This window comes from Mesoplodon bidens, assembly GCF_964165515.1.
Source record: "Mesoplodon bidens genome assembly, chromosome: 3".
Taxonomy (NCBI): Eukaryota; Metazoa; Chordata; class Mammalia; order Artiodactyla; family Ziphiidae; genus Mesoplodon; species Mesoplodon bidens.
Window position 1 is genome coordinate 178,729,725 of NC_138178.1, and position 17,267 is coordinate 178,746,991.

The 17,267-nt window shown below is 62.3% G+C and overlaps 1 protein-coding gene across 2 annotated transcripts in view; it reads left to right on the top strand.

Moving 5' to 3' along the window:
* The first annotated feature begins 1,011 nt into the window (after window positions 1-1,011).
* Window positions 1,012-17,267, top strand: part of MTA1 (metastasis associated 1) — a 38,383-nt gene continuing 22,127 nt past the window's right edge. For both annotated transcript variants that reach the window (XM_081228892.1, XM_081228893.1), the window contains exons 1-2: window positions 1,012-1,142; window positions 15,074-15,141. In XM_081228892.1, the coding sequence (XP_081085018.1) occupies window positions 1,115-1,142; window positions 15,074-15,141 (96 nt within the window). In that variant the 5' untranslated portion in view covers window positions 1,012-1,114. The remainder of the gene's footprint in view (window positions 1,143-15,073; window positions 15,142-17,267) is intronic.

Consider the following 17,267-nt stretch of genomic DNA (forward strand, 5'->3'; position numbering starts at 1 on the left):
GTGGACAAGGCAGTCACCCTGGGGCCCCGACACCTCCCTCCGCTGGCCTCCTAGCAGCCAGGTTGGTCCTGGCTCCCAGCGTGGCCGGGAACCCGCTTCTCTCCACCCGGGACTCCCCCCTGCACCCACTGCTTTTCCTTGCGGGGTGCGCCCAGGCCACCGCGCTCCCCACCATCCTCGGACCTTAAGCTCACAGTCGGTTGCAGGTTCTGCCAGGCCTGGGGAGGACAGGCAGGTGCCTCACCCACAGGGGCCCGTCCAGACTCGCTGTTCTGGGCACGCACCGCCCCCCGCCCCACCAGCCGCGGGGTCTGGGCCGTGTCAGAGAGGCCTGCAGGACCCCCGCTCTCAGGCGGGGCCTTGCACAGGGTCCTCTGGGCACGGCCACGCGCCTCCCTTGGCCTTCTCCTCAGGTCACAGTCCAGGGAAGCAGTGCCCGCACGGAGGTGGGATGGGGCGCCGCCGCTGCCCAGGCGGGGCGTGGGGCTGGGCAGTGGGGCAGGACAGAGACCCCTGGCGTGAGCGGAGAGGGCCGGGCCGGGAGTCAAGAGGCCGCGGCTGGGCCGCTGCGCTTCAGGGAAGTGGGGGACTCGGAGGGGACCCTGCGACAGGAGGGAGGGTGGGAAAGAGGAGCGGGAAGCCCAGGAAGGACTCGGACCGGCGTGGACGGCTGCTGAGGGCCGCTGCGGGGAGGGGCGTGGGGAAGACCCCCGGGGGCGCGGGCGGGTGGCGGGGAGCGCGCGGCCGCGGGTCGGGCAACCGCCCGCGCGGTGGGCGGTGGCGCCTGAGGCCCCTCCCTCCCAGCGGCCGCTCCTCCTCTTCCTCTCCCGCCCGCACCGCGGCCCTCGGTCCCTGCGCGGCCTCGGCGGCGGCGGCGGCGGCGGCAGCGGCGGCAGCGGCAGCGGCGGCGGCGGCGGCGGCGGCGGCGGCGGCGGTGGCGGTGGCGGCGGCGGCGGCGGCGGCGGCGGCGGCAGCAGCAGCGCGGCCCCTTTAAACCGCCCGCCCGCCCGCGCCCCCGCGCCTCGCGCCCGCGCGCCTCCATTTTCCCGGCCGCCCGCGCCGAGCCCCGCGCCGAGCCCGGCCCAGCCTGCGGCCTCCGCCGCCGCCGCCGGACATGGCCGCCAACATGTACAGGGTCGGAGGTAAGGCCGCCGCCTGTCCGCCCGCCGCCGCCGCCGCCGTTATGCGCCGCGGGCCCGACCCTGCCACCCCGGGCCCCGCCGGCCCCCATCCCCCCAGTCCCCGCCGGGTCCCCATCCCCCCCGGGCCCCATTCCGTCCCCCATCTCTCCTCCCCTCCCTGCCTCGGTCCCAAACCGCCGCCCCGGGCCTCGCCATACCTCCGCCCGGGCCCCCTCTGCACCCCGTGCCCGGATCCCCCGTCGTGTCCCTCCCTCCCCCATTTTCCCTTCTTCCCCTTCCCCTCCTCCGCCCGCCTCCCCAACGGCCCAGCCCCCCCATCGGCCCACTTCTGGTCCCCTCCCTCCGCCTCTGCACCCCTCCCCCACTGCAGGCCGTCCCGGCTGGGCCGTCCTTCCCCTCCCCCGGCAGCGCTCACCCACTCTTCTGCACCCCACCCCATCTCCTTCCCCTCCCCCCCTTTCTGAGCAGCCCCTTCCTCCACCGCCACCTCTGCCCCGGCCATGCTCATCCCAACCCGAAGTGACCCCTTCGGCCGGCCCTCATGAGCCGGTGCGGGTAGTGGCCGAGCGGCGCACCAGGGACGCGGGGGCTCTGCCCACCTGTTGGGGACCGACCGTGTAGCCTGTTGGGCCCTTTCAGAGGACCTGTGGAGGGCCCTGGAGTCGCAGAGCATCCTTCTGGGCCAGCGACCTGGTGGGAGCCCCCGACCCCGGAGCAGTGCAGGAGCACATGGTCTGGGGGGGCGGGGGCTGGCGGCCCTCCTGGGAGCGGGAGTTCGGGGGCCGCAGGCGTGTGGCGTGCCCACTGGGCCAGGCAGGGCTGGCTCGGGTGCTGGGGTGGGGAGCCCCACGCGTGGGAGCACAGGGGCGGCTGAGAGCTACCCCTTGGGCCGGGCGTGTGCTTGGGGGCTTCCCCTAGCAGGGCTCCCTCTCCGGGTCCTCAGCAGCCTGTGGTCACCCCGAGCATGCTTTTCTAAGACACCCCCAAACTTTTTGCTGCGTCCTGTTTCCCCAGCCCAGCAGGGAGGTGCTTTGCAAGGGTGCAGAAGGGGCAGATAGCCCCCTGGTTAGGGGGTCGCCGAGCTGGCTGAGGCCCTGGGGGGCTTCCTTCCTGGGCTGTTCGTCCTCCCAGTTGGGCCCCAGGAAGCCGCCGGCTTTGGGCCTTGCCCCACTTCGTGGGGCGGGGGCGCCGGGAGGCTGTGCCGCGGGTTTTCCATGGGTTTCTGAGCTGGTCCTTCACAGGGAGGTGAGGTGCCCACCCGCTCTGAGACTTTGAGATGCTCACTTGCCCACCTTTGGTGGAGTGTGTCAGGGCTGAGGACGGCGCTGGCCTCGCTTTCCAAGTCTCCTCTGTCCTCAGTCTACGCTGTCGCTGGCCAGGTGACCCCGAGTGCCAAGCCAGCCTTGTGACCTTGGGCGTGCACCCCCATCTGTGCAGTGGGTCAGTGCAGCACCTGCCCGGCCGTCAGGCCCTTCCTTGCTCTCTCTGGCTCAGAGGTGGTCATGGGAACGGGGGCCTGTACCCCGTGTAGCTCAGGCCCCTGGCGGACACCTGTGGGGAGCAGGCTGCAGTGTAGGGGCCCTTCCGGGAGGGTCCTGTTCATTTCCCAGCCTCGCCACTCCAAGCAGGAGCCGGCCATCTGTGGATGGAGGCGGGAGGGTCACCCCCAGGACCGAGCCGCCTTCTCCGCCCTGGTAGCTTCGGCCTCTGCCTCACCCCAGCTGCGCAGCCCAGGGCTCCTGCCTCTCTTGCAGCTGCCCGTTCAGTGCTCCCCGAACCTGTGCCCTCTTGGACCACCTTTCCGCAGTGCAGGCCCCTCCTGGCCTCCTGCGCAGCCTGAGGCCCCTCCGGTCTGCCCACCATCCAGCTCGCCCGGTGCCCCCTTGGGTTTAGCCAGCTAGAAGCCCCTCGGCAGGTGTGGTCTTACCTCCCATCCCAGGCGCTGGCCCTGCGGTCACGTCGGCATGCTGAATAAACGAAGCCGTGTCCGCAGAACGGAGGCGCCCATCTCCTGGATGGAGGAGACACGGAGGCTGCAGGAGGAGGTGGCGGCGGCCGGGGGCTGGAGGCCCTCAGCTGGCCCCTGCTGTGCTTTCACCCGCTGCCAGGCGCTTCTGCCAGCTCCTGCCTCGGTGGGTGGGACCTCCACTGTGCCTGCCTGTGGGGACTGGTTCCAAGGGGAGCTGTCCCTGCCCCATCCAGGCTGTGGATGCCCCGATCTCCACTTGTGTCCACTCCTTGACATGTGGGCTTCAAGCCACCTATCTGGCTGCGAAGTCAGCAGGGGCCTGGCCACCCTCAGACCTTCCCGTGCCTCAGTTTCCCCACGTTGTTGACCAGGATCTCTGTGTCCTGCAGTGCCTCCTCCAGGGGAGTGGTCTGCGTGTCCCCCTGAGGGTGTCCTGGAGGCCCTCCCAGGGCCTGCGTTGCAGGACCGCTTCCACTTGGACTCCCTCTTGGTCCCTGCAGTTCCGTCCCCAGTTTCTGTATGGAATCTCAAGGCGCTGCCCCATGGGTCTGCGAGGCCAGTGGTTCCGGTGGGCAGGGTGTTGGCAGGTTGGCACCCTGTCCTGAGGTGCTGCTTGCTCGGGGTTGGGGGGCGGTGTCTGGATTTCTCAGGGCCCAGACAGAGGAAGGTACGCCCCTCTCTTGCTGGGGTTTGGCCCTGCCTGGACAACCTGCTCTGGCCTGGGGAGCACCGCAGGAGCAGAGTCTGGGAAAGCCCCCCTCGCCGCCGCCCCCGTTGTCTCCACTCAGGACGCTCTACCTTTTCCAAAGGTGCCAGACTCAGCCAGGAAAGTACAAGACGCCCGTTCAGTTTGGATTTCAGATAAACAATTTCTTAGCGTAAGTTTGTACCAAATATCGCATGGGAGGGACACGCACTAGAAAGTAGTTAGCAGAGTCCAGCGTTCTCTGGGTGTCCTGCATTCTACCTGGCAGGCCGTCCTGAGGCCCTGCCAGGATGTCTGGGCGGGGCTGCAGCTTCGTGCCAGCTGACTGGCTGGGCGGAGTGGGTCAGCCTGGGAGGGGACAGGGCCTGGTTCTTCCCCGGGAAGTGACCCAGCCTGGACAGAGGGTTGCTGTCGGCGGCGACAGCAAATGTGGTGGTGGAGGCCTGGACGTGGGTGGCGGGGTCAGGGTCCACGACCCCTCTTCCTCTGGGGTCTGCTCTGTGTGGGGAGTGGGGGCACCTGGCCAGTCTTCTGCAACCAGCCGTGGACTGAGGGCACCACGGGCACCTCTTTTTGTCTCTGTGCAGAGACGTGCTGGCATGTTTCGGGACAGAAAGCAAAAACCAACAGCCAGGAGCCACCCGATGCCGCGGTCACTGGGGCGGTGGGTGTGTTTTTAACGGGCGGGCTGCAGCCATCTCCCCTCAGGTCTCGTCTCTTTTTTTTTCTTCTATCATTGTAAGAAATTAACCCCCATTCTTTTGGATAGTTGATTTTTAAAAATATATTTTGAAAAGGTGACAGGAACACCCTAGTCCTCCGGGCAGCTTGACAGTGTCTCCGTTGCCCCTGCTGTTTTTGTCTTTGTCATCTGTATCCTGTCCTGTTGTCAGAAGTGCTTCTTTGTTTAATTTTAACTTTTGACTAGGTAAGACATCCACACGCGAGAAAATGCCAAACTTGTGCGGGGCCAGCAGGGACGTGCTGGGGCAGGCGGTGCCGTTCTCACGTGGTGGGGCGGGCACCCCTGCAGTGCGCAGTGGACTTCCCAGGGTGTCTGGATGTGTGGACGTGGGTGCTGGACATGCGGGGCCTGAAGGGTGGCTTGGGTGAGGTCAGCACAGGGGCCCCTCCTCTCGGCTGCCTCCCGCTGAAGTTCGGGGTGGGGTGAGGGTGGTGGGGTGCCCTGAGGACCCCCCCGTGACCCTCAGCCTTCCTTCTCTCAAGAGTTTGATGTTCTACGCAATGTCCTGTCTTCCTGCCTTCCGTCTCTCTGTCCGCCCTGCACCCCTGTCCGTCTGTCTTCAGGGAGCAGGGGGCCCGTGTCCTATGGCAGCGGGCACAGCCTTCCCGGGGCTCTTGGGGGCCCCTGTGTGGACGGACGAGGGTGCTGGTGCCATCTCCACAGCCGGGGGGGTCCAGGCTGACGTCGGGGTGCGGTTCCTGGGGAGGGCCTGGCAGGCGGGGCTGCCAGGGGTGGCCTCGGAGATGCTGCCCGTCGTCTCGCGCTGGCCAGGCCCCTGCGGCCTCCCCGCTCCCGGTCAGTGGGACGCGGGTTGGAGCCGTACCTTCTCGTGGGACGCCTGCTGTCCCGGCCCTGCAGCGCCCTGACCCTCTCCTGGCTGCGATTCTTGGGCTGCCTGAGGAGATGACCCTTCTGAGCAGCGGGTCTGCTCCGTCTCCCGTGCTTCAAACTGCTTAGTGGTTCCTGCGGTGGGGGGGTCAACTCCCAGCACCTTCGGGGCCCCGTGATCCGGCCCCGCCCTTGGGTGGCCTCCCACTGCCCCCCGACTGGGTCCTGGCCCTCTTGTCGCTGCGCGGGGGTCCCAGCTGGGCACGGGCCCCTGAGACGGAGGCCCAGGTTCCGCTGGGTGACGCGTGTGACAGTGGTGACCGGAGGTGGGGGCTGCTTGCCTCGGGAGCGAGGGGCATGGCTGCAGCACGCCCAGGGGGGCCCCGCGCTCAGCACCCCTGGAGGGCAGGCCCGCTGCTTCCCTGCCCTCTGCAAGGCGGGGGTCCAGGCGGCCACACTGGCTCCCCGAGGGTCCGTCTGTGGGCGTCGGGCAGAGTGGGCTCCTCGGGCTGCACGGGCGGGGCTCCCCTGGGGGTCGCAGGAGGTCGCCTCTGAGAGGCGGTGCAGCCCGCGGGAGGGGACTGGGTGCAGCCCAGGGCAGGGTGGGACGTGCTCCAGTGAGCTCAGCCGTGGGCACCGGCCGGGCTTTCCCTGGCGTGCGGGTGAGGGCGGCTCTGTCCCTCCCTCTGTAGAGATGTGGGGGACACCTGCCGTGCTCAGGCCTGGGGCCCGGCCTGGGGCGCCCGCGTGACCGGCCGTCAGCCTCCACCCTGTGCTCCAGCCCCTGGAGGGAGGCCAGGCCCCGTGGTCGTCGGCCACTTGCCTCTCCAGGCAGGGTCCGGCCTCCGTCCAGTGGGGTGTGTGCACGGGAGGCCTGGCTGGGGAGCTGGAGCCGGCGGGGTGAGGACAGCGGAGCAGGGCGGGGCCCGTGTGCAGGCGGCCTGGCTTGGGGCTTGGGGGGGCCCAGGTGTAGCAGGTGAAAGCTGACTTGGTCCTGCAGGGCCAGGAGTGCGGCTTCCTTAGGCGCCCCGTAGTTCCCGCTGCGGGGTCCCCAGCCCCAGGGGCCCTGGTGGGAGTCGGTTCTGGAGGGATGCTGGCGGGTCTGGTGGCCCTCCTGGGGTGTGGGGCCTCTGTCCCCGCCGGCGCCCCTCGCGCGGCCTCCTGGCTGTGACCAGCTCGCCCACTTGCTCCACGGACACATCCTGTCCAGCCCCATCAGTCCTCACGGATCGTCTTTGCGAATCCGCCTGAGGTTGACGTGTAAGCAGTGGAGCCGCGAGGGATGGGTCCCCCGCCTGTTAGGACCCTATGCCACCTGAATTCTTGAGCTTTTAGTTGGAGATTTCGGAGTTTCAAGTGCACCCCAGCGTAGCCATGCAGTGCGCCCAGTGTCCCTGAGCGCGGGGAGGCCACGGGCCCGACGCTCATGAATGGACGACGTGATACGTACCGGATACTCACAGAGGCCAGGTTACGTGTCGATCTGCTGATGGAAAGGTAGCCCGAGGCTGGCGGGACCCTGACCCTGAGCTCCCTGCGGGGCGATGGCTCAGCTCAGGATAGTTCAGTGTTGGTGGTGACATTAGGGGACGTCATTACTGAGACAGACGGGAACGGCCTGTGTGTGTTTTTTACATTTAAAGTTAGGTCTATTGAAGTACACTTTCAACACCCTTTTATGTGTGCGGTTCTTTGAGTTGGGCGGATGCACACCGTTGTGTAAGTGCCGCACACGCTTCCACGTGTGTGGTCCTAAACAGGCCGGAGGGGGAGGTAAGCGGTTAGACCGCTTCCACGACCCACGCGCGTCCCTCTTGCCTTCTGTAGTCAGCCCGCCTGCCCCCCCCCCCCCAGTGCTGGCAGCCCCGATCTGTCCCTGTTGCTGCAGATCCGCTTTACAGGGTGTCACACAGCACGCTGGCTTCCCTCATGGGCTACAGCGCGTTCAGGACTTGTCCTCGTGTTGGGGGCTCGTCCTCTGCTTGCTGAATGGGTTCCATCGCATGGACGTACCGAGGTGTATTCAGCGGCGAAGGGACGTTGGGGCCGGCTCGGTCCCTCAGGCTGCTGTAACAAGGCATGAGCCACTGGGGGCTGGTTAACAACAGATGCCAACTTCTTGCAGTTCTGAAGGCTGCAGGTCCCAGGTCAAGGCTCCAGCAGCCTCAATGGGGAGCTCTGTGGGGTCTCCTGTAAGAGCACTAATCCCACTCCGAGCCCCACCTAAGCACCTCCCAAAGGCCCTGCCTCCAGATACCATGGCTTTGGGGTTAGGATTTCAGCGTGACTTTTGGAAGGACCTGATGTTCAGACCACAGCTGGGCCATTTCTAAGTCTTTTTTAATATATAATTTTTTAAAAAAGTTATTCATTTTATTTATTTACTTTTGACTGCATTGGGTCTTTGTTGCTGCGCGTGGGCTTTCTTTACTTGTGGCGAGCGGAGCTACTCTTCGTCGCGGTGCGCGGGCTTCTCATTGCCGTGGCTTCTCTTGTTGCGGAGCACGGGCTCTAGGCACGTGGGCTTCAGTAGTTGTGGCACGTGGGCTCAGTAGTTGTGGCTCCCGGGCTCTGGAGCACAGGCTCAGTAGTTGTGGCGCACGGGGTTAGTTGCTCCGTGGCATGTGGGATCTTCCCGGACCAGGGCTCGAACCCGTGTCCCCTGCATCGGCAGGCGGATCCTTAACCACTGCGCCACCAGGGAATCCCCTATTTCCAGTTTTGGTGGTTGAGTGAAGCCGACCGCGAGCACCTGTGCTCAGCTTTGAGTGTGAACGTATGTTCTTATGGGTGTTTCTCGTGGGTGAAAGTGCCCAGGGGTGGGGTTGCCTGGCGGAGTCGCCTGTCCGCAGTGCATCCTCATTACTTTCCAAGGCGGTGGCATTATTTTCCTGTGCTCCCGGCAGCGATGCTGAGGGTCCTGGGTCCTCTGCACAGGAGTCTGACTGGCACACAGGGCATCTCACTTGAGTTTTGATTCATGTTTCCCTAAGCTTCCGTGCTGCTGGCCACCTTTCCGCGTGTTTATTTGCCATCCTGTGCCTTTGGTCAGGCGTCTGGACAAAGCCTTTGCCCGGTTTTTAAAATTGGAAAGAAGCTTACTGTTGAGTTGTGAGAGTTTCTTTTATATTCTGGATTTCAGTTCTTTACGAGATATGTATTTTGCAAATTTTCTCTTTTATGAGAGAGAAGTGTATGAAGTCTGCCTACCCCAAGGTCACAAAGATTTTATCCTGTTTTCTTGTAGAGTTTTTATAGTTCCAGGTTTTACTTGCAAGCGTAGGACCCATTTTGAGTTCATTTGTGTGTGTGGTAGAGGTGACGGTTCTCGGGTCCTTGCCCTTTTGCGTGTGAACGTCCAGTTGTCCATCTCCACCTGTTAACGTCTTGACCGCCCCCCCACCTGTAGGCACCTTGGTCCAGCCCGTTTGCCGTGGTTCCCTCTGTTCCTCCTCTCTTTTCCACTGATGCGGCCATGCTTGTGCCGATCCACGCCGTCTGGATTACTGTAACTTCACGGCAAATCTGGATCAGGTGGGAATCCTCCAACTTTTGTCCTTTTTCTTTCTTTTTCTTTTTGGTCGTGCCACGCAGCTTGCGGGATCTTAGTTCCCTGGCCAGGGATTGAACCGGGGCCTCGGCAGTGAGAGTGCAGGGTCCTAACCACTGGACCGCCAGGGAATTCCCTGACTTTGTCCTTTTTCCAAATTGTTTAGCCTATTCTGGTGTCTCGGATTTCCCATGTAAAGTGTAGGATTGGCTTATTGGTTTCTACAGAAAAAAAATTGTGGAGTCTTGATTGGGATCACGTTGGAACTATGGTTGAGATCAGTTTGGGGGAAAATTGGCATCTTCACCAGGACTGACTCCTCTGCTACAGGGACTGGCAGGCTGCGGCCCCCTGCCTGTGCTCGTGTGACTCATGAGCTAAGAATGGTTCCTACATTTTTAAATGGTTGAGGAAAAAAAAATCAAAAGAAGAATACTTTAGGACACATGAAAATTCCATGAAATTCAAATCTCAGTGCCCATAAATAAAGTCGCGTTGGAACGAGCTGAGCTGGTGCGTTTGCGTTTGTCCTCTGGCTGCTTTGGGGCCTCAGTGTGGTTGAGCGGTGGTGAGGTCACCTCACTTGCTCACCTGCCCACCTGCGGTGCCGTCATTACGAATCACATCTACGTGTCGTAACTCGCGAGCTCGGAGCCCTGTCTGCGTCCCTGTCCCCGCTGAGCAAGCAGGGCACCCGGGCTTGGGAGGTGGTGGCTTTAGGAGCATGAGCGCTGCGCCTAGGGGACGCAGCGTGTGTGGGTGCAGCCGCAGGGCTCCTTCACGGAAGTTCGCGAACTGGACAAGAGCCTCCAACAGGGTCTGCTCGCTTATCGGCCAGGCAGGCGAAGCCGGTTACTGGTGGTGACGTCATTCAGTCGTGCTGGTGGCAGCTGGCCGAGGAGCAGCCTTTGGGAGGCTGGCTGCCCAGGCTGAGGGGCTGGGAGTGGGTGCGGGGTACGCGGGATGGGCTCCCCGCGAGGCGACCGGCCTCTGTGAAGAGTCCGCCTGGACCAGGCACAGCTGAGACGTTCAAAGAAGTGGGGAAAATGCGAACCTCATGCCGACTGAAGTGGGCTCTACTAGGACGCTGTGTCCACCCGGCTGGGCTCAGGGCAGCCAGGGAGCCGGGGGGATGTCGTTTCCGGTGCGGCTGCCAGGGCGTCGCGGGACAGGTCAGCCTGGATTGGAGCCCTCCCAGCACAGCAGCGTCCAGTCTGTGAGGCCTGATGGCGCGGAGAGGCAAGGGGCTGGCGTCCTGCTCGTTGCACTGGGTCATCCATCCTCTCCTGTCCTTGGACATCGGGGTTCCTGGTGCTCAGCCTTTGGACTCCGGTTCTCAGGCCTTTGGACTCAAGCTGATTCTCACCACTGGCTCCTGGTCCCCAACTTGCAGACGGCAGATCATCTGACCTCTCAGCCTCCATACCCACGTGAGCTGATTCGTAGGACAAACTGCTATGTTCGCGAACAGAATTTGGTGTATGGAGCAGAACAGGGCTTGGCTGGACACCTGGACGAAGCTTGTTAACACATCAGGTGCCTGAAGCTTGTCCGTCAGGCTGCTTGTCAGCAGGTGTTTTGTGCAAAATGTTGAGTCTCGTGCTTCACCCAACCTGTTGTGTCAACAGCGAGCTGCACTTGACCTCGAGGAGTTAGCTGTCATCAGTTCTGGGAATTTTTATCAGAAGTGGAAGCTGAGGACTTCCCTGGTGGTGTAGTGGTTAAGAATCCGCCTGCCAGTGCAGGGGACACGGGTTTGAGCTCTGGTCCAGGAAGATCCACATGCCGCGGAGCAACTAAGTCCATGCACTGTAACTACTGAGCCCGCGTGCTGCAACTACTGAAGCCCGCACGCCGAGATCTAGCCTGTGCTCCACAGTAAGAGAAGCCACTGCTCGCCGCAACTAGAGAAAGCCTGTGCGCAGCAGTGAAGATCCAACACAGCCAAAAAAAAAGGTGGAAGCTGAATATCTTGACTTGCCCTACCATGCAGCAGCTTGAGGGCGTAGCAGTGGTTAAATTTTACTGTGATTTCTTAAACTCGGGGCAGAAATTGGAGTTTTTCAGAATGAGAAGAACCACTCTCAACCACGAGTATCAAACACTGAGTGCCTTTGGAAATTAGTTTTTGCTGCGTACTTGATAATGGTCCTTTATGAATTCATCTGAAAATTACATGAAATGGCACTTACTGCAAACTTATACTGTGGTACATTCATTTTGGTGATGACTGACGTTTGAATCACAAACTGCTTTATACAGTTTCTTACTGTCAGATGTTAAAACGAGAAATGGGATCTCCATTCCGACCCAGATTTGCATCGGGCATGTTTTCTGAGTTCAGACCACAGTCCCCGCAGTGTGTTTTGGGCCGCAGTGCAAGTGCGAAGGAGGTTTCTGTGTTTCAGAAGGCACTTAGCTGCCTTGAGGAGCTGCCCCACCGTCTGTACTGTGCCACCTGCTGCAGTTCTGGGTCAGCAAAGCCGTCACACTCATGGCTGAGTTTAGTACAACAAAAAGATATACACCAGAATCAGCAAAGGTAAAAGGTCAAGGCTTCCAGCTGGCCTCTCTCAGGGCCACAGATGGTGAGACCACAAGCAACTCGGTGTCCAGGGTGTTTATCCAGGTTGGTCACATAGCCATGGCTAACCATCAGCGTGGCTGGCCTTAGTGTCCAGCCCTCCGGAGGTCAGGTTGATCTCTGGCCCACCACAGATCACATTGTCGGCGTGGTCTGTGTGGCCTGTGCCCCCAGGTGGGCAAAGACTCCCATCAGGCAGGACCCTCCAGGGGCTTTGGGGCGACCTCCCAGGAGGTCAGGGGCCACACCTTCCTTTGGATGTGCAGGGTGTGGACGACCCGGGCCTGCTGGGTTCACCCTTCACTGCCCAAATGCTGAAAGGAAAAGGTCGAGAGAAATCTCAGAGAGTCTAGTATGAGTGTGCTCAATGAAAATTTCACGCCTGCAGATGGATATCATTGTTTGGGTACTTTTTGTGCAGAAAGACATAGAGGCCGCGTCACGGGTCGACATTAACAGGGACGTTGCGATGGGTTTTCATGATCCAGAACGTGAACTTGAGCCCCGATGAAGCAAATTGTCCTCCCCCAAAACAGAATTCCTTAGTAGGCCAGGATTATCACAAAAAAGTATACTCAGTTATTATTGTTTTGATTTTAATTTCATTGGCAAAATGTTTGTGGAAATGTATTATGTTAATACCTAAGTGATACCTTTGGTTTAGCCTCTTGTCGTGCAAAGCCTGAAGTATTTACTCTCTGGCCCTGTACCGAAAAAGGTTGACGGTCTGTGTTTTGATCCATGATATCTTATGTTACGATTTATTTAGATTTTGTTGGTTTTTCTCAGTAGCGTTTTGTAGTTTTCAGCATACAGATCTTTGCACTGAGCTTTTGATCTTTAAAGATCTGTAGGTTGTTAAATTAATACTTCAGTGCTTGTGTGAGCTATTGTAAATGGTACTTTTTTTTTTTTTTTTTTTTTTTTTTTGTGGTACGCGGGCCTCTCACTGTTGTGACCTCTGCTGTGGCGGAGCACAGGCTCCGGACGCGCAGGCTCAGCGGCCATGGCTCACAGGCCCAGCCGCTCCACGGCATGTGGGATCCTCCCGGACCAGGGCACGAACCCGTGTCCCCTGCATCAGCAGGTGGACCCTCAACCACTGCACCACCAGGGAAGCCCTAAATGGTACTTTTAATACACTATTTTTATATCCTATGAGCTTGCTAAACCCTCACTCATTAGTTTTTCTTTTTTAAGTGAAAGCAGGTTTATGGAGAGAGCAACACATGCCACAGGCAGGATGCAGTCCATCTCAAGGCAAGAGCGGCCCCTCACTTATGAGTTTTAATAGCTTTCTGTAAACTCTGGGAATTTCTCTGTGGACAGTCATGTCCTCTGCATTTAGAGAGTTTTCTCTCCTCCTTTCCAATCTGTACGCCTTTCATGTATTTATTTTTTCTCCTCGTGGCACCGACTAGGACCTTTGGGTGAGTAGCAGTGCAGTGGATCGACTCCCGTGCCCTCTTCCTGGCTTTAGGGGAGGGCACCGTGTTTTCATCAGTAAACATGACTTCACTGAAGGTTTTTGGTAAACGCCTGCTAGCAGGCGAGGAAGTTCCCTTGAATCCCTAGTTTGCGTCAGAGGTTTTTTGTTTTTTAACAAATTTATTTGTTTTTTATTTTTGGCTGCCTTGGGTCTTCGTTGTGGTGCGCGGGCTTCTCATTGCGGTGGATTCTCTTGTGGAGCACGGGCTCTAGGCGCGTGGGCTTCAGTAGTTGCGGTGCATGGGCTCTTGAGCGCAGGCTCAGTAGCTGTGGCGCACGGGCTTAGTTGCTCTGCGGCATGTGGGATCTTCCCAGACCAGGGCTCGAACCCGTGTCCCCTGCGTTGGCAGGCGGATTCTCAACCACTGCGCCGTCAGGGAAGCCCCTGTGTAAGAGTTTTTATCAGGAATTGTGTAGGTTTCGTCAGCTCCTCTGCATCTATTGAGATGGTTTTTCTGCTTTATTCCACTGCTGTGATTTTGACGTGTCCCCAGGTGACTCCCAGTGGTCGAGGGGCGTTGTCCCCTTGCTGGGCGACCAGCTACCACATGCAGAGGTTGTGCTGAGAAGCTGTGCTCCGAGCTGGTGGGGGGCACTGCTCTGGCCTCTCGCGGTGTCCCGCCTCCTGAGCCACCGGGGGCCCCCTGCTCTAGTGCTTTCTGGGAGAGTTCGTGTGCACTGGGTTCAGCCTCCCTTCCGGGTTCGGTGCGGTTCACCAGCGAAGCCGTCTGGGCCGGGGAGGGGCCGGGGGTTCTCCTCTCCCTTCTTTCTCCGTTTGGTAGGCGGTTGCCTCTGCGCTCAGGCCCCCTCGCGGGTGCGGGGGCGGCTCGTGCCTCCTCCCGCTGCTGCTCCCTCTCTCCCCCTCCTGCCTCCTTCTTTGTTCCCCACCTACCGAAGCACGAGTTACAGGCGGTGAAGCCCAGTCCTCGGAAGCTCAGGGCAGCTGCCGGCAGGTATGTAACTGCCGCCCGGGCACGAGACGCCCAGTCCCCCGAGCCCCCCGTCGCCCCGTGTCCAGGGCACCTTTCCTGGCGCTGCCGGGACTCTGTCGCTGGGCGCAGACCTGTCTGCCACCCCCTACCCTCCCGGGGGAGCGTTTGGGTGGTTTCCAGTTCCTGACACGCAGGAGTAATTATTTCAGGTTTAATTTGATCTTTATCTAGTTTCTTAGAACGAAAGCTTGGATGATTGATTTGAGACCTTTTTATAAAACCTGCTTAGTTGAGATAGAATCTACATGTGATAAAACCCGCCTGTCTGGAGTGTACGGTCCAGTGAGGTGCAGCGTGGCCGCGGTCGCCCTGGAGCGAGCTCGTGCCGGCCAGCCCCTCCTGCAGGCCTCTCTTGGTCCCGCCAGCCTCCGGGCACATCCTCCTGTGATCCCTCTGGGGTCTTCACCTCTGTCCGGGGGCACCTGGGCCGTGTGCACGTGCAGGCCTCGGCGGACTCCATCCAGGACAGCCTTCTGGTCAGCTGTCCCCTGCGGGGCTGGTCTCGCGGCTGTCCTGGGCTTTCCCGGGTGGGCCCCCGGCCTCCCGCTGGGGGCCTCCCTGTGCCAGAGCCCCGTCGCCCTTGGGGGCGTTGGGGAAATGGAGAGCACGGGTGGTGGTTCTGTGAGGGGAGCCTGTGCTGACTTGAGGTCTGGGGGACCCGGCAGGGGCGGCAGCACCCTCAGGACCCCGCTCCCCTGGGCCCCCGACCTCGTCCCGCCCCACGAGCTCCGTGTCTTCTCCACCCGGGAAGCCCCGGCCTGCGTTCAGCTCTTTTGTCTTTGGGGGAGAGGTTGTGGGACGCCGGGGCATGTGCACGGGGTGGGGGGGGGGATGACCGGGGCCTGGCAGCCTCCATGCCGACGTGGTCCCTGGGGCCGGCGGTAGCGGTGCCTGTGACCGTCCTTCCCGCTCTGCCGGCACCGCTCTTGGGGCCCCCTGCGGCCCCCCACGCCCCACCTGAGCCTGGCCCCCGCCCGCCACCGCAGATGCAGCCAGACCGCGGGCGAGCGGGGGGCCGGCCCCCAGGCCAGCGGGCTCGCGAGGCTGACGCGCTCTCGCCCGTTTGCAGACTACGTCTACTTCGAGAACTCCTCCAGCAACCCGTACCTGATCCGGAGGATCGAGGAGCTCAACAAGGTAGCGTGTGGCCCCGTCCCTGCTGGGGGGCGGGGGTGCCCCTCCCCGGAGAGCCCATCCCTGAGGGTCCCTGGTAGGGTGTTAGGAGAGGGTCTGGGTTGGAGGGTTCCAGCCGAGGAGTGAAGGAAGCCGCCTGGGCGCCCGCAGCCCGAAGGTCCCCTGCCCGTCTACCTCCTCTCTCGCTCCACGTCTGCCGGGCAGGCGCTTATGAGTGGATCAGGGGGCGGGGCCCCCGGAGCCCTCCTGGGCCTGGTGGGGCGCGGTGGGCGTGGGCTCGCAGGCTCGGAATGGCCTCTTCGGTCAGAGGAGTGGGCGCCGTCCTGCGCGGACCCCCAAGCCCGGTGGGGGAAGCCCCCCACGTCTCCTGCCGCCCTCCTAGTTGGAGGCGTTGGCGGGGGCACTGGGGGAGAGGGCATTGGTGTGACCCTCCCCCGAGGCCACGGCTGCGGCCACGGCGGTGCCCGGTCAGCAGGGCCCTTGGCGCTTCTCTCTACCCTGGCTCCTGCAGAAGGGCGGCTGTGGACCCCTGCCCTGGCGCAGCCCCCGTCCCGGAAACACTGTTGTCACTCGTGTTGGCTAGGGGCCACCTTGTTGTGCCTCCATGTGGCCGGCAGGGGAGGAGCTGCTTTCCTGGACCTCAGGCCTTGGGGCGGTGCAACCGATTCTCGGGGCCAGGCAGGGTGGGGCGGGAAGGTCAGGGTGCCGGTCCCCCAAGGATCAGACTAGCCGTGGCGGCACCCCGACCCTGCGACTGTGCCTGCCGGGACCAGGAGATGGGCGGCGTGCCCATGCCCCGAAGCCTCGGCCCCGGCCTGAGCGTGTCAGCTGGGGGCGGTGGCCAGATGTCCCATGAGGCCACCACACCGCCGGAACCGGTGCGCTGGCAGGCGCCTCCCCCGAGCCCTGCTCACCGCCCGCTGGAGCCGTAGGGCGGGAGGGTGCGGCCCGTGCCCGCTGCTGCGATGGGAGCAGGCGTCTGTCCCGCCCCCACCCCCACCCACCCCGTGCAGATCACTGGGGACGTGGCTGGGGGCCAGGCCTCTGCGTGGAGTCGTCCTGTCAGGTGGGGCCATGGCAGCCAGTGGTCGCAGGGTGGCCACGGTGCCCTCACTCTGGCCGCGACACGCCACGTGTGTGAGGAAGAGGCAGTGCCGCCCCGTGAGGGTGGACGCATGCGTGGGCACCAGGAAGCTCCGCCTGGTGGGGTGGTGGAAAGGGGCGTGGGTCCAAAGCACCGGAGAGCACGGATGTCTGCTGTGACCCTCGGGGTCCTTGGAGCCCTGCACCCTGCTGGCCTCCCCTCCCACCCCACGGGGCACGGGGGCTCCGTCCCGGCTGGAGAGGTGGGCACAGCCCAGGCGATTGTAGTTCAGGCAGGGGCTGAAAACGGGGTCAGTTCGAGGGCTCCCCCCTGACGGCCCCAGGATGCTGGGCAGCCTCATGTGCAGAGAGATGTGGAGAGGAGGGTGCTCTCTGGGGGCAGATCTGAGCCACGGGCGTCACGTCCCAGCAAAACGCCTGCTCTCAGCCTGCGACCTGGATGGAGCAGGGAGGACAGCTTCCACCGTGAGATCCATCGAAACACACCGAGGAGAGAGCTGATGAGGGTGCGGAGGAAACCTGAGGCCAGACAAGCCGGGGGCGTCCTTGGAGAGCCGCGGCGGCCACTGTGACCGGGGAGACTCGGGAGCGAGAAGAGGCTCCTGGAAGGCAGGAGCAGAAACTGGGACGAAAACAGAGAGAAAACTCAGAAAAGGAGAGAGTCCTCCCGCGGCCCAGCGGCCAGTTAGTAGGACTCAGAGAAGAGGGCCCTGCAAGCAGAGGAGTGGCCTGAGAAAACGCCCCCACCCCGAGGTCCTCCAGAGCCACAGCCCCGTCCAGCCCCGGGACAGCGGGCGCCCCGGCGGAGGGCACCCTGCAGGCCACGGACCAGTCTCCACGCCGCCCACCTAGAGCAGCGCGGGGCGGCGTGGGGTCCTGGCGGGGCCCTGGAGTGGACCCTGGAGTGAGCACTGAGGGGTCGGGAGGAAGGGGGGTGTGTAGACTGGGGCAGGGGGTCCGGGGTCGCTCCGTGCTTTGTCTCTTTTCTGTAAATGAAAACAAGTCTAAAATGAGTTTTCTTGGCG